Genomic DNA, 14,956 nt, shown 5'->3' on the forward strand with positions numbered 1-14,956 from the left:
TATTATTCTAATACGGTTTTTATTTTTTAAGTTTCAATTCAATTTGCCAACATATAACACCCAATGCTTATCACATCATATCACATGCCCTCCTTATCAACAAACATTTTTGAGAGTCTTATATTCTAGGTACCATTCTAGGTGTTGGTGGTATAAGCAGAAAACAAGACAGACAAGATCCCGGTTCTTGTGGAATTTATATTCTAAGGGAATCAGGATTAAGATTGTAGAAGATAAAACTTCAATGCTTTATCTTGGCATTCAGGGACTGTCTTTGTGTCTTTTCTCCACCTGCACCTCTGGACACCACTTTTAATTCACTCCCCACCCACGTATGCCTCAGGGCAGTGGTGAAAGGTCTTATCCAAAGGTATACAGCCACTAAGCACTGAAGTTGGTACTCAATCTATATATGATGGTTCTAAAGTCTGGTGCTGTTATATGTATATTCCAGGTTCTGAGCATACTGTAGGGGTTCAAAAGCTACTTCTTGGTGGATTATAGTCTCACATTTATTTTGCCTTCCTTTGACACCATTCCAGGCCAGGGCATATTTCTTCTAGTTAACCCGAATGACAGATCATAGAATTTTCTTTGAAAGGTTCTAAGACCAGGTCCCAGAGTAACCCTATTCAATGGAGCATCAGTGTGAGGGACAGATGGGGCTTGAGGGAGCTTGTGAGCTGAGGAGACTCCAGGGACTAATAGACTCCAGGATTTCTGGGGTTGCTGAGGATTCTGTGGACTTTAGTAATTCCACAGACAGGGGACTCCAGGTAGGCATGTAGTTTTCACAGGCTTTATCAGTTCCAGTTTATCTTGCTTTTTCTGGAAGGTTAGGGTAAGGGATGCTACAGAGCAGGGGCAAAGAAAGAAGATATTGGAATAGGTCTAGAGGTGAGGTATTCAAATCTTAAAAGGAAAGAATCTTGTCTCTCTCTTTAAGTACAGAATTAAGGCAATGTGGAGCAGACATTGGTTTCACCTTTTCTCAGAATCTCATGATTGGAGTCTGTGACCCTGTCTTCTCCTGCTGGTTCTCTGTGTGCATTCCCGGCACCAGGAGCCCAGACCTCCGGGCAACCATAACTCCATCTCAGCCCAGTTACTTTAAGGCTGCCTTCCCACCGGCCTGATTGCTCTCTGAGGACAGGGCTTGAGTCTCATCCATTTCCAACACCCCAGCATTGCCCAGCATGGAAGGTAGGAGATACTGCAGGACACTTTGGTAGAATTTAACAGATGTATGGTTTATCCACGAAGGAATACCATATCCTAGCACAGTGTGTAAGGAGGGCAGCAGGGCATTTCTAGTCCTAGAGAATTATAAATTGTAAATAATACTGAGGCCTGTCTCTTCCAAGCCCTGCTGAGGATGTGGGGTCCAAAGTAAATGAAGGAGTACCTTGGCTTTGGCATAGTTTTCAAGCACTTCAGCCTAACTTGGGCCTGTGGCATCTACAGACTGTGTTGACCAGTCTGCCAGGCACTCAGAGACCAAAGCCTTTAGTTTCCACTCTGATGCCACAACCACTCTTAGGGGCTCTTTCAACCTTCTCAGTGTGGATTCAGTGTGAAGGGGTGTGTGTGTGTGTGTGTGTGTGTGTGTGTGTGTACATTGCTGATTTGAATTAGTCTTTGTCTTAATTTTCATCTTCCCTTCTTTGGGCCTTAGCTTCATCATCCATAAGTGGTCTGCCAGCACATTCTGGCATTCTAGATGCCCTATAGGATTGAGGATGATAATTCCTTTAAACACTGTCTGTGTTTCTCTTTGTGAGTCTTATTGCCACTATTCTGATAGAGAAGATTCCAGACACAATGGATACCCACCAATATCCAGTTCTCTGAAATTGGGGTGATTGTGGGTTTTTCTTGTTCCTTAGGCTTCAGAGACATCTTGGATTCTTGGCTTGCTCTGACTTTAGGGCTCTTTTCTACTTTGACGGCTGTAATTTTCTTTGCCAGCTTCATTCTGATAGGTTTCATTCTAAGGAAATGACCCCTTGATTAGTTCTGGCTCTCTACCTCCATGCCACCGCTCCCCCACCCCCCCTCAAGGGCTCTAATCTTGACCAGAAGTTCTGGTTTAGAGCCTCAATGACCCCATTGGCTTGGTGTGTTATCAAGGGCAAGCCACACAGCCTCTCTGTGAATTGATTTGTCCTCTGTGGGGAGACCTTGCTTATTAGGCTCTGGGGCTCAGATGAGGTCAGCTATGAAAGGGCTTTACAAACTGTAAAGGATTGTTATTGGTCTTTAAGTACCGCTTATTATGCTCTAAAAATAGCTCCTCAGTTTGTCCTGCCACCTTATGTTTCTTCCTTCTCACCTCTGATAGCCAGTCAGTCCCCAGTCCCATCTCTCTTACTCTCTTACTGCCATCTACTCTTACATCTCTCTTACCTCATCACTTGCCTGGCTCAAACCTGGCTCTTTGCTGTGCAGTCTGTGGCACCAACTTCCTGCCTTGTTTCAGGCCTTTGGGCTCTTGCTCTTTGATCTGTGTACAGACACCTTGTATGAGGAGCTTTCCTTTCCAGTTTAGCACTGTTTTATGGATCCTAATTGAGGATCAAGTCCAAGATACTTGCACTGGCCAGAGGCCCCCCTGCTAAACTCTCTGGCCTGACCTCTGGCAACTCTGCCCTTCTCATTCTGGGCTTCTAGCCAATACATTTAGTCAACTTTCAAGAGTCTTTATAAACTAACACCAAGAAGCTTTTCCAACTTCAGTTTTAGCCATTTCCTCTCATTCTCAATGCACCTGACATTGCACAAAGACACTGGCAATTCCTCAAATGTGTCTCTGGGGTATGCATATACTACTTTCCACCTAACAAATGAGTACTCAGCACCCCCGGGACTGCTTCAGACAGCACTCCGGGGACTCTGCTGGCTTCTCCAGAACTGTCACTTCCTCCTTTGCTTTCTCCTTTATGAAATTCACTGAAAACCCCTGTCCCTTGGAACTGTTTGTGGCTCAACATAGTCCTGATGGCCCTGGACTGTAGCAACCATGTTTGATGCCTTCTTAGCTTGCCAGACCCTGAGCTCCTTGGGGGGCAGAGGTCCTGTCTTTCCCTTTCCATGCCAGCACTGCAGCCAGGGCCTGCCAGGTAGAATTTTAGCCTTGGTACTCACATGAGTGGGATGAGGCAAAGGAACAGCACTGCAGTTGTAATGGCTCCATAGACAACGCCCTGGATCAGCCCTTTCATGAACATCGTGGGAAGGAAAGAGCTCTTTCCTGGATAAAGGGAGCATGTGAGAAAGGCTTCTCTCCTGAGGCCTTGGAATTGGAACCAAAGCTCTGCTCCCTCCCCCTCCCACTCTTCCTCACCCAGTCACTGGGCCCCCTCTACCCTTACTTGGCATCAGTAGGATGCTCAAAGCATGGGTTCCATTTTGGTTCTTCCCTTTACAGAGAAGGCTTGTGCTCATTTTTGGCTGCTCTGTCAAACTGATGGTGCTGTTGGCCCAGGGGGCAATTAAGATGGAAGTCACCTGGAGTCTGCCATCTGTGTTGTTCACACCTACAGGGACACTGTCCATCAACCACTGCACAGAGGGTGTGGGGATCCCATGGAAAGAACAGCTGCACTGCAGAGTCTTCTCCAAGGAACAAGAGGAATAGAGCAGCCTGGCAGGTGCTGTGGGGAGGTAGGGACAGCATTTAGCAAGGAATCCTGACTTCCTTTCTCCATTTCCTCCAGGACCCAGCCTTCTCCTCATTCATGATTCCCAAGGAACTTCAGAAAGACTTTCTGGAAGCCCAGAGGAGCAAGGCTTCACAGACCAGTTCTCCTTTATTCTCTCTCTTCACCTGGACCTGACTAATGGCAAGGGAACTTTCTGAGGATCTACATTGCTTCTGACCCCTTACCTGACCCCCACTGCCACCCCCAGGTTAGACTTCCCAGTCTCAGCTCCTACTTCCCTCTTCCTTCCATCCCTCAGGCTCTACTCCTTAGATCCACCTATGATCAACTCTGTCTCTTACAGTCTGGATGCCGTTGGGCAAGTCACTTCTCCTCTCTCTGCTCTTTCCCAGTTTGAAAAATAGGGGTATTCTCTGAACCTGTGTCATACTATCATGGATGTAAGAATGGATGCCCTAAGGTTGGCAGTGTTCCTAGCTGAATATATGGAGAATGGGTAACAGAACACCCTTCTAGACTTCTTTCTTCCCAGTCCAAGGTGACCTTTGATTGAGCACTCATCCTAAGCAGAGATTGCTATGGTATTTTCTGGGTAAGAATATTCGAGACTGCCTCACTCTACATAGAATAGGTAGGGTATAGGGATCCCTGGGTGGCGCAGCGGTTTGGCGCCTGCCTTTGGCCCAGGGCGCAATCCTGGAGACCTGGGATCGAATCCCACATCGGGCATCCCGGTGCATGGAGCCTGCTTATCCCTCTGCCTGTGTCTCTGCCTCTCTCTCTCTCTCTCTATCATAAATAAATGAAAATTGAAAAAAAAATAAAAAAAAATAAAAAAGAATAGGTAGGCTATGTTGTCCACTGGTGACTTGCCAGTTAATAAGGAAGGAATGGTTCTTACTGTTTCCACACACTTTTTCACTGGAGTTGTTTGAGGTTACAGGAAGAAAGGGGTGATTTTAACCAGTAACCCTTGATTTGGTCTTCTCATCTAGGTCACTTGAGGGAATGAGGAATTTGCAGGGACTATCCCGCACTGCTTGTCCTCTGGATTATTTATTTTTACCATCTGGGAAAGCATGCCTGTGGATGACAGACATGGGCTAACCCTGGGCCTTCCAGCTCCTAGTGCTCTCATGCTTTCAACGACCATGGCTGAACGCCCACCCTCACCCCCAACTCAGCTCCCTGGCCCAATCTGCTGTTCACCCCAGACTCTCCCAGTCCCACCAGGACTCGGCACACAGTCTAAACCATGTTGGTTATTTGGTACCCTACACCCTTATGTCCTCTTTTTTCACACCCCCGCAGCCCATCCACCCCAGTCCCAGAGCCTCAGACAGCTCCAGCACTGCCTCTCATCCCACTCACCCAGCTGCAGCAGTGGTACTGCCATCTGTAGCAGCCGGCAGTCCTCAGGAAGAGGAGGTGCTAGGACCTTTGCCGCAGCTGGCTCTCACATCAGAGCTGTGTGGTTCAGAAGGGATGAGATGATGAATAACTGGAAGAGGATGTGTGGTTGGGAGAGCAGAAAGTATTCTTAGCAAGCCAGGGGCTTCTGTCTCTGGTCATCCTGGAGGCCTGTTCACTCTCAGAAGCAGGAATTATGTGGGATGGGATATTCAAGAGCATCTAGGGACAGGCAGCACACCTACCACCTCTGAGAGGCCTCAATGCCACGTGTCCTTCTCTCTCCTCTGGTCTTTCCCTCCCAGTCCCAGCCCACTTGGGAGAAACTCAGTTACTAGGGTCTTTGGGTTCTGTCTCAAAGCTAATAGGGATTCACGGAAGGGCTGTGTACCTCAGAGGGTCAGGGCCAGTCTGGGTGTTTGGAATAGCCCATTGGGGCCACGGGAGAAATGGTGTAGACCAGAGCAACTCAGGTCAAGTGGCCAGGGAGGAACCTGGAGAGGTGGTCAGGAAAGAATGACATGCTTGCGTTACTGAGTGGGCCGTGAGGATGGAGAGGATGGGGTAGCCTTCAGAGATCCTTTGGGAAAACGAAAATGGACAGGAATTCCTACTACTCATAGGAAAAGTTCCAAACTTCCTTGCTGTGAAAATGAGGTTCTCTGAAATTTTCCCTGACCCTTGCTTTTCTGTCTCCCTGTGCCTTTCTCAACATTTTCCATGCCAAAGGGAAAACGCTACCTTCTTTAGTGCTCCCCCTAAACATTCTTCTCCCATCATTCAGGGATTTCTCCCTTTCACAGCTATTCCTCTTGCAACTCCGCTTCATTCACATTCACATCCTACTTCAATTTCAGAGCTGAGTTCAGTGTCACCTCCTGCATGCAACCTTTCCTGATCTTCCTACCCAGTCTCAAGTGGGGAAATCTTTCCCCTTCCAGAATTACCACATTATTTCATTTGTTGTCTTTTGAGGAAAGAATCAGTTTTTTCCTTCTACTAAAGTTATTTGTTTTTGTGCAGCCAGACAACTACCTACCCTGCTCTTCGTTACAACAAATCCAGCTTTGTTTAGGGGTGTGATGCTGCAAGCTAAAGCACCACTTTGTCTAGATTCCTTTGCAGTTAAGGTGGGACACATGATATTGTTTTAGTGGAAGTGAGCTGAAGATTCCTGGGGAAGTCTCCTTTTCCTAATATTGTCATTTCCTTCTTCCTTGTCACTTCCTTCTCCTTCCTCCCTAAAATATGGATGTGCTACTAGAGGTAGAACAGCCACTTGGCAGCCATGAAGTATCTACAACGATGAGTGCCGCTCATGAAGGAATATTCTATTTTTTTTAAAAGATTTTATTTATTCATGAGACACACAGACAGAGGGACAGAGACAGAGACAGAAGGAGAAGCAGGCTCCCTGTGGGGAGCCTGATACAGGACTCGATCCCAGGACCTGGGATCATGACCTGCGCTGAAGGCAGACACTCAACCAGGCGGCACAGCCTACCTCTGAATATGTCCTTACATGAGGAAGACAAACTCTCATTTGGTTAGGTCACTCTAGTTGGGAAACTAAAGAAATAACTTAAAAAAAAAAAAAGAAATAACTTAGTAGAGAATCTACCTCAGACTGAACTCTTTAAGGGAAGGCTATACAACAAATAGACCCTTGTGATCTCAGAACAGCTTAGAAAGTGACCTTTGATAGTCACTGATAAATGTTCAAATGTCAGTCTCACTTTTCATGAAATTATCTCGCCCCCCCCCCCTCTTTTTTTGGCAAAGCATTAAGAGCAGGAGCCCTGGATTGGAGCACTGATTACGTAAGCTATGTCACTGATTCCCCAGAGGACCACAGACAGATCCTTTTCCTCTCTGGGCTACAAGTCTCTCATGTCTGCATTAATTTCTGGAAAAGGCAGGATGAGGGGATGTGTCCTTTGTCTAGATTCCTTCCTGTGTCCATCTATAATTCCTTGTGGCAGACACTGCTGGCTTCGGACCCAACAGGTATCTCAGCACCACTGTCCCTGTTGCACTGTCCCCAATACAGAGACTGAAGATAATAAATAGTAATGTTCCCAGGTTCCCTTACATATATGTCCTCGTATTCAGGTAACATGGTTCTGGTCAAAGAGAAAAAAACCTTTCCAACCAAATTGGTATTTTACTGTTCAGAAAGGTCACTTAAACTTAGAAGGGAAAAAAGAAAGCAAAACCCTAAAATTGAACACAAACAAGAGCTAGTAAACAAACACAATAATAGAACAATTCTGGAAGAATATCTATTTCAAATAACTTTTGAACGCAGTGCTTTGGCTGTACTGTCTAAAGGGGGGACAAAGAAAGCTATCAGTATTGGTATTGTAATTTTGAAACTATGTTTTAAAGATTTTCACAGTAAGGAAAAAGAGAAACAATATAAAATACAATAATTTTTTTTTAAGATTTTATTTATTTATTCATGAGACACACACACACACACACACACACACACACAGAGAGAGACAGGCAGAGGGAGAAGCAGGCTCCATGTAGGGAGCCTGACGTGGGACTTGATCCCTGGTCTCCAGGATTACACCCTGGGCTGAAGGCAGGTGCTAAATCGCTGAGCCACCCGGGCTGCCCAAAATACAATAATTTAAGAGAAGAAAGTAAAGTTTGATTTTAATTGGCAATATCAGTACAAACCCGTGGTTAAAAAACAAACAAATTCTATTTCCATGTTTTGTTCACAGAAAGAGCCTAGAAGCAATGAGACATCCATAGCAATAAACATGCCTAGCACCTAAATCTCGGTTTCTAAATAACATCCATCAATGTGCTGGAGCCTGTGTGAACCAGCTTAAGGAAGCTAATTATTAAATTTTTAAGAATGTTGCAAACTGGGTGTCAAAAGCACAGTCATTACTATAAATTAAGTTATATAAATTCATAAACAAACTATGTTAAAGACAAAGGTAATAATTACTTGAAACTGATTAGTTCCTAATTTGTCTAGTACATTTTACTGTTATCTGTGTTCTTGAGGTTATTTACATCTATTTAATCTGTATGATGGAAATACTACATAATGGTGTGCTACTGGATCTCTTCTTAATCCTGTATCATGAATTGGTAGCTTGAAACTGTCTATGGTGGGGGGGGGACTGTTTGGCAATGCTACAATTCAGGGCTTTCTTTTCCCTTTGGAGATCCAGTTAGTAAATATTTACTAGCATACCATTGCTAATATTTCCCATTCAAAGGAACTCATTCATCTTGGAACAGCCTTCCATAAACCAAGCAGCTCTTTGTTGGTCATTTGAGAGGTACTTATTGCTACCATCCAAGTAGCAATAGGATCTGGCATCGCCTCAGGTGGTAAAAGAGGGAAAAAAAGACCACCTGCTTGTGAATACAATGAATACCTCCTCATAATCCCTTGGTAGCATGTTCCTCTATAAACCATTTCCATTTTATTACTAAACTCTTCTGGGCATAGCCTTCATTGTTAGCAAGTTTATCCAACATTACCAAAGATATCATGAGTATTTCAGGTTTTAGGATTATTTTACTTCCTTCAGTTCTTACCGGCAGTTTCAGTCAAAGGCCAACAAGCTAGCTGGTTGTCTTTCAAATGGAAATTTTCTGATTAAAAAGAAAAATCCCAGAGATCGCCACTGGGTGGTGCTCACTGGCTTTTGTTATAAACTGCAGTTTCCATAAGGACTTTAAAGACCTCATTCTAGCAGCTTTATGGTTAGGGGCTAGCCATAGTCCCAAATGTAGAATATGCGTCAACCAAAATTGAAATAAGCCAATCAAACAGTAGGTATCTGACATTTTTTCTTTTTTTCACCAGATAGCCTATATTTTTCAAATTAACAACCTGTTTGGGCTTGGGCAATTTTATTGGCTCCCATTTAGCATGTCCAATCAATATTGGTTGAAGGGAGGATTTACATGCCTCCTGTTTCATAGTGCTAGGTAAGGGAAATGTCCTCTAGTAAGACACGGCACCTACTTACATTCAGATAAAGGAAGGAGAGACACAATGGCTTTACATAAAATCTGTTCAAGTATTCCATTTCTATCTTAAACCCTCACTTTAACCCCCTTAATACTTGTATTCCTGTATCTTCCCAATGTAACTTTAATTCTCACTAGGACTCACAATGCATGGGGTGCCCAGCTTAAGGAGTCCCAGAAACATCTCTTCTCCAGACCATTTTACCATTAATGTGTCTATGGCTTTGAGTCTCCAGCTGAGCATGGAGCCAAAGAACCCAGGCCTTTTTTTTTTTTTTTTAACCAATCTTTATCTTTTTTTTTTTTTTCAGGTGAAACAATTTTATTTCACAGTTGTCTTTAAAACCACAAAGACACTATGTTCTTCATATAAAAACATTAGTACAGATAACTATACTTTCTAGAAAATGATTATATAGACCCTCTCAAAGAAAAATGCACACCATTATATGGTTCAGACAAGTTACTTGGGAAAAACACATCTGGACCGATTCCTAAAACATACCAGAAGACCACGCTGCATCTTTTGGTTCAAAGTATAGATTACTGTCATCAGTAAGGGCTCCTGCATTCTTACATATTTGATAATACACATATAGACTGGTTTGTGACTTAATGCTCCATTGGTTCATCAGCCTTTTCTGCAGGTTCATCAGCAGGTTGAGCAGGCTGTGCCTTTCTCTGTGGTCTTTCTTCAAGACCTTCCAGGAACATCATCATCATCATAAATCGTAAACTCCAAGTCTTTACCAACAATTCCAATGGAAACATTCTTTGTAGTTAGGTCCTGTTCTGCAGGAAGTGTCTCTCGTAAGGCACGCAGACCATGTTTAACCAGTTCATTCAAATTGCACTCCATAAACCCAGACATATGTCTCTCCAAGTAAGTGCGAGCTGATTGAGAACGGGCTTCAATGGACATGGCTCTACAGTCAAAATAGTTGGCAGATGGACAGGTTTGGAAAATGTGAGGGCCCATATCATCATAACCAGCAATAAGCAGTCCAACACCATATGGTCTCCGGCCATACCGTTGTGTTGGTATCTGGGTCTTGCTTCCAATTAGAGATACAAGAGGAGACACAGGAAGAGGTCTGTCAAATACAAATCTGGAATCCAAACACTCCTGGCGCATAAAATTACATAACAGTCTAGCATCAGCAGTAAGTCCCGCAATTGAGATACCAATATGGTTATCAACATGAAGAATTTTCTTCTGATGCGCTGCAAGCACTGACTGTGCTCTCTTCAATGCAACCAACACCGCATGGGTTTTTGATTTCAGACCAACTGTGGCTGAACCTTGTTTGACAGCTTCCATTGCATATTCAATTTGATGAATCCTGCCCTGAGGGCTCCAAACAGTGACGTCATTGTCATACTGGTTGCGAAACACGGTTCCGGCGCGGATCCGCTGCGGCCTCCGGCCCCAATCTTTATCTTGATTAATTATGAGATCATCACCTCAGGCAGTTTGAAGTTAGAGTCCCATTGTCACATTTGCCTTCTGGCTTTTGAAATTCCTCCAATTTAGAGTAACTAGAATAGACTTGATTAGGATCCTTCAAAGTTGAGGGACCATCTGGGGCTCCCCCTGGTCCACCCAAACTCCAAGAGCACTGTTCTAAGACCTCTGTTTTTAATCCCATCAATGTCCATTCTATTTCTTAATAATGGTTTAAAGATTTTCTTCTCTTTGGGATGAATCCCCCCCCCCCCTTTTTTTTAAACATTTTATTTATTTATTCACGAGAGAGAGAGACAGAGAGAGAGGAAAAAGCAGGCTCCATGCAGGGAGCCTGATGTGGAACTCGATCCCAGGACTCCAGGATCACAGCCCGGGCTGAAGGGAGGTGCTAAACTGCTGAGCCACCCAGGGAATCCTGAGCTACCTGGGAACCCCCCGGATGAGTCACTTTGACACTTTCCTTTTTCTTTCTTTCTTTCTTTCTTTCTTTCTTTCTTTCTTTCTTTCTTTCTTTCTTTCTTCTTTCTTTCTTTCTTCTTTCTTTCTTTCTTTCTTTCTTTCTTTCTTTCTTTCTTTCTTTCTTTCTTTCTTTCTTTCTGATTTTATTTATTTATCTGAGAGAAAGATTGCATGGGGGTGGGGAGCAGAGCCACACAGGACTTGATCCCATGACCCTGAGATCATGACCTGAGCCAAAGTCAAGGGTCAGATGTTTAACAGACAGCCACCCCAGCCCTTTGTCTTTCATTCTCTTGTGAATTACTCTAATTTTCTTTGCTACCTGTTGTTTCAACATGGCTTTTCCTTTTAGTAGCAGCTCTGAGGTTAGCAGCCATAGTTCAGACTGGACAGAAATCAAACTTGGCCCAGTGTCAGGATCCACTCCAGCGCTTTTCTTTACTTTCATTTTAGCTTTTATAGATAAAACTAGCCAAAAGGATTGTACATTTAATTTGTTTCTTGAGATTTTGAATTTCTTTATGCATCCACTGAGTCAACTCTTCCAGAGTTGGATCCATAATTTTTTTAAAAATTGGTAACATTAACCTCTTATATCTAATTGCAGAACAGTTGCATTTTCATGTCCACAAGTGACTTTGGGGACATGAAAAAAATATTCATCATCCCCTGACTTCACATCCTTACTCCTTCCCAAAACGTATGTTTCACTGAACTAGGTTCTCACAAATCTAATTTCTGTTTCCAACTGCAAAGTCAGTGAACAGTCCCAAACCACAATATCTGCAGCAATTGGCACAGAACAGTCAGGATTGGGCAATGAATACCAGGTTCCCTATTTTTTGCCCCTGCTTCCAGCTCAGAACCGATCAAAGAAAGTTAAATCTGCTCACAATTCAATCACATAAGATACCCCAATTTGTAATTAGCTAACCTTCAGCTTACCTATGATCACAATCTCTAAGCAGACCCTGTCTGAAACTTCTTTTTCCCACTATGCTACCTGCCTTTGAGTTGTTGGCGGAATGCAAGTGATGGTGGCTGACTCTGGCTACAGCAAGCTCTGAATAAGTAACTTGTTTGTTCTCATTTGAGCAGTCTTCGTTTATTTCCAGAAACTCCAAGGAATTAAGTCTTAGGATTTCCTTCTTGTGGAGGAAGAAACTGAAGCTTGGAGAAGTAAGTGACTTCCTTAATGCACTGAGCAAGTGTACTTAGAGACAGATGTAAAACTTAAGTTCCTTAGGGCACCTGTGGCTCAGTGGTTGAGAGTCTGCCTTCAGTTCAGTTCGTGACCCCTGGGATCAAATTCCTCACCAGCCTCCCCATTGGGAGCCTGCTTCTCCTTCTGCCTGTGTCTCTGCCTCTGTGTCTTGCATAAAGAAATAAATAAGATCTTAAAAAAATAATAAAACTCAAGTTCCTCTTTCTCCACACTAACTTTCAAGAGAACAGAAAATATATAAACTACTTATATTGTTTGGCCAACCAGCAGCAGAGTAAGGGTAGAAAGTAAAGTTAAAAGTTTAAATATCTTTGCTCTCATCTCAGAAAAAGGAGAAAAAAATCAATCACCTCAGACTTAGGAAACACGTCTCTAAATCAAATGAAGTCATACTTAGGAAGAAATCAAGAATCAAAACCTCGGGAGTCCCTTTTGACTCTCTTTTCTCTCATAGTCCACAGCCATGTCAGAAAATGTTGGCACGGCTTTTAAAATAAATTCAAAATCTCACTACTTCTAATCAATCACCTCCACTGAGGCCACTCTGGCCCAAACTACCATCCTCTCTCACCCAGATTGCTACAGTAACCTGCTCACTGGACTTGCTGCTCTACCTTAGTCTCTGTCCATTCTATTCCCCACAGTGGCAGCTGGAGGGACTCTATCAACACCTCAGTAAGATCCCACCCTTTCTCCACTCAAAACTCTCCAGTGGCTCTCATCTCACTCAGAGTAAAAGTCAAAGTTCTGTACTGGTAGCCTTCTTGAACTTTGCTTCTCTGACCTCATGTCCTGCCACTCTGTGGAGGCTCTCTACTTCCAAACTCAGTCTGCTTCCTCTAATAAGTCTCAGGAAGCACATTCCCTAATGACTGGCACTCTCATTCATTCCTTCTAACAACCAACATTTTGAGTACCTCTTTATGTCAGGCACTGTTTTAGGGATAAGGCAGTGAACAAGAATGAGACAATCCATGTCCTCATTCTAGTATGGAAGGCAGACAATAAACAAGTTGGCAATTAAGATAATTTGATAACTATTAAGTACTATGAAGAAAAATAATGCAGGATAATAAGATAGAGGGTTATGGGGTGGTGGCCATGGGGAAACAGTTGAGGTAGGGTGGTCACAGAAGGCCTCTTTGAGGAGGTGACAGTTGAGCAGAAACCTAGAGGAAGGAAAGCCACATCTGCTGCCTTTTTGCACTGCCAACCCCCCCCACCCCTGCACCCCCCTTGCCCTTCTCTGATATAAAACCATATTTGGATGTTGGGATGAGCCCTGTCTGGGTCTTGGCCCAGGCTCTGCTAGTAAATCACTGAATAGCCTTGGCCAAATATTTTCTCCTCTCCACTTTTCCTTTTGATTTCCTCATCTGTAACATGAATGGGTTTTATGACTTGGGATATAGTAATCCATCTAGCTCTAAAACTCTGATTTCTTCTCTGTCAGGCTTTAGAGATACACAGGAGGACTCCAACCACCCTCTCTACTCTTCTCCCTCTACCATTTCCCTTTGCCCATCATTTCTCTTCTCCATTTTACCTTTGGCTCCTGTTCCAAGGGCTCCAGGAAATCCTTTGTCCTCAGCACACTTGGGATGGTGTATTTCTTTGGCAGAATCTAAGTGGTAAAAAGGGTTTTCCCAACTTGCTGTGGGAAGGACCCTCTTTTGGATCAACTGACCTACTTATGCTGACCGGAAATCTGATTTTATAGGGAAACCAAAGACTAACAGTGAAGTGGATTAACTGGCTGACACTTGGGATAACGGTGGGACCAACGACTGAGCGCCTTATAGGGAGATTAATTTATTAAGAGCCTGCTTCAGAGGGTGCGTAATTAACTAACAGGGCAGTCTGCGAAGGAAAATGGGTGGATTATCCTATTAACTGATTAATTGGTTCACAAGGAACTACCTGTTGCCTCCTACGGGCACTAATCTGATCATTAATCAACAGATCACCTGAGGACCCTCTGGCTGCCCTTGGGGCTGACCAAGTGACCTACTTGGTGGCAGGCTAAATTCAGTCAGGCTCCTGGTGACGGGCGGACTGATGAGCCAGCGGCTGCTGCTGACTGCTCCAGCAGGGGTTTCGGTCCCCCTGAGAGGCTCAAGGCCCTGCCCTGGGGTCTAACCCACCCCGTATCTGCGGAGCAGGGCTGCCTGACAGAGAAGCCCCGCTTTCCTGGTAGCCCACTTTGGGCAGTCCCAACGCAAGACGCGCACCCAACGGTTACCAGAAAAGCCAACAAGGCAAGAAGAGCTCGTGACAACAGTTAGCTTTCATCTGTGCAAGGGGAAGATGTGCAGTGGCTGAAGTCTCCTTTGGTCCTGAGCTCTGGCCTTGCATGGGCGCGTCTACCCTGCAGCCAATCAGCGGCTGCAGGGGCCTCTTCTACAGCCAATCAGCGGCGGCACAGGCCTATGCCGCAGCCAATCAGTGCTGCAAACGCTCTTACCCAGCAGCCAATCAATGAGGCAGCTGCAACCAGGCAGGCAGGAGCGGCGCGCGGTGCGGTGGGAATGTGGGTGTCCGCTTTCTTCTTGGAGAGGCTTTGATGTTGGTAAGGAAAACCACGCCACCCTCCCAACTCTGATGGCTCAGTTCCTCGTTGTACTCATTAAGTACTTAATTAACCATAAAAATTTTAAGACATTTATTGCTATTAAATATAGTTTTGCTTATGGTCTATTTCACTAGAATGTAAGCTCACTGTGG

At 44.3% G+C, this 14,956-nt stretch overlaps 2 protein-coding genes and 1 long non-coding RNA gene across 11 annotated transcripts in view; 1 reads left to right on the forward strand and 2 right to left on the reverse strand.

The window, feature by feature from the left end:
- SIGLECL1 (SIGLEC family like 1) lies at positions 1 to 14,599 on the reverse strand. 9 transcript variants are annotated; one of them, XM_038528037.1, is made up of 7 exons: positions 14,475 to 14,599; positions 13,779 to 13,856; positions 5,034 to 5,129; positions 3,372 to 3,653; positions 3,145 to 3,250; positions 1,834 to 1,990; positions 1 to 851 (listed from the first exon to the last, which is right to left on the reverse strand). In XM_038528037.1, exons 3-7 carry the CDS (start codon positions 5,056 to 5,058, stop codon positions 837 to 839), a joined length of 585 nt encoding a protein of 194 aa, XP_038383965.1. In that variant the 5' UTR covers positions 5,059 to 5,129; positions 13,779 to 13,856; positions 14,475 to 14,599; the 3' UTR covers positions 1 to 836. The 9 variants fall into 9 exon arrangements, with proteins under 9 accessions (XP_038383965.1, XP_038383957.1, XP_038383959.1 ...); XM_038528029.1 differs by having other exon boundaries at positions 1 to 1,990; XM_038528031.1 differs by having other exon boundaries at positions 1 to 1,990; positions 5,034 to 5,163.
- Positions 9,389 to 10,760, reverse strand: LOC119875997 (proteasome subunit alpha type-1-like). The gene has a single exon (XM_038528039.1). It carries the CDS (start codon positions 10,399 to 10,401, stop codon positions 9,775 to 9,777), a length of 627 nt encoding a protein of 208 aa, XP_038383967.1. The 5' UTR covers positions 10,402 to 10,760; the 3' UTR covers positions 9,389 to 9,774.
- The window catches only part of LOC111097386, an 18,540-nt gene continuing 18,162 nt past the window's right edge, over positions 14,579 to 14,956 (forward strand). Inside the window, exon 1 of the long non-coding RNA XR_005354501.1 lies at positions 14,579 to 14,801. This is a non-coding gene — a long non-coding RNA (uncharacterized LOC111097386). The remainder of the gene's footprint in view (positions 14,802 to 14,956) is intronic.

This window comes from Canis lupus, chromosome 1, assembly GCF_011100685.1.
Source record: "Canis lupus familiaris isolate Mischka breed German Shepherd chromosome 1, alternate assembly UU_Cfam_GSD_1.0, whole genome shotgun sequence".
Taxonomy (NCBI): Eukaryota; Metazoa; Chordata; class Mammalia; order Carnivora; family Canidae; genus Canis; species Canis lupus.

What these genes read in the sequence shown, in the direction of transcription:
- SIGLECL1 (XM_038528029.1), bottom strand. Translation starts at nt 5,058, where the DNA reads ATGGCAGTACCACTGCTGCAGCTGG. An exon ending in GAGCATCCTACTGATGCCAA is followed by an intron (nt 3,251 to 3,371) that starts GTAAGGGTAGAG and finishes CCCTTTATCCAG; the next exon opens with GAAAGAGCTCTTTCCTTCCC. An exon ending in CTTTGCCTCATCCCACTCAT is followed by an intron (nt 1,991 to 3,144) that starts GTGAGTACCAAG and finishes TCATTTCCTTAG; the next exon opens with AATGAAACCTATCAGAATGA.
- LOC119875997 (XM_038528039.1), bottom strand. Translation starts at nt 10,401, where the DNA reads ATGGAAGCTGTCAAACAAGGTTCAGCCACAGTTGGTCTGAAATCAAAA.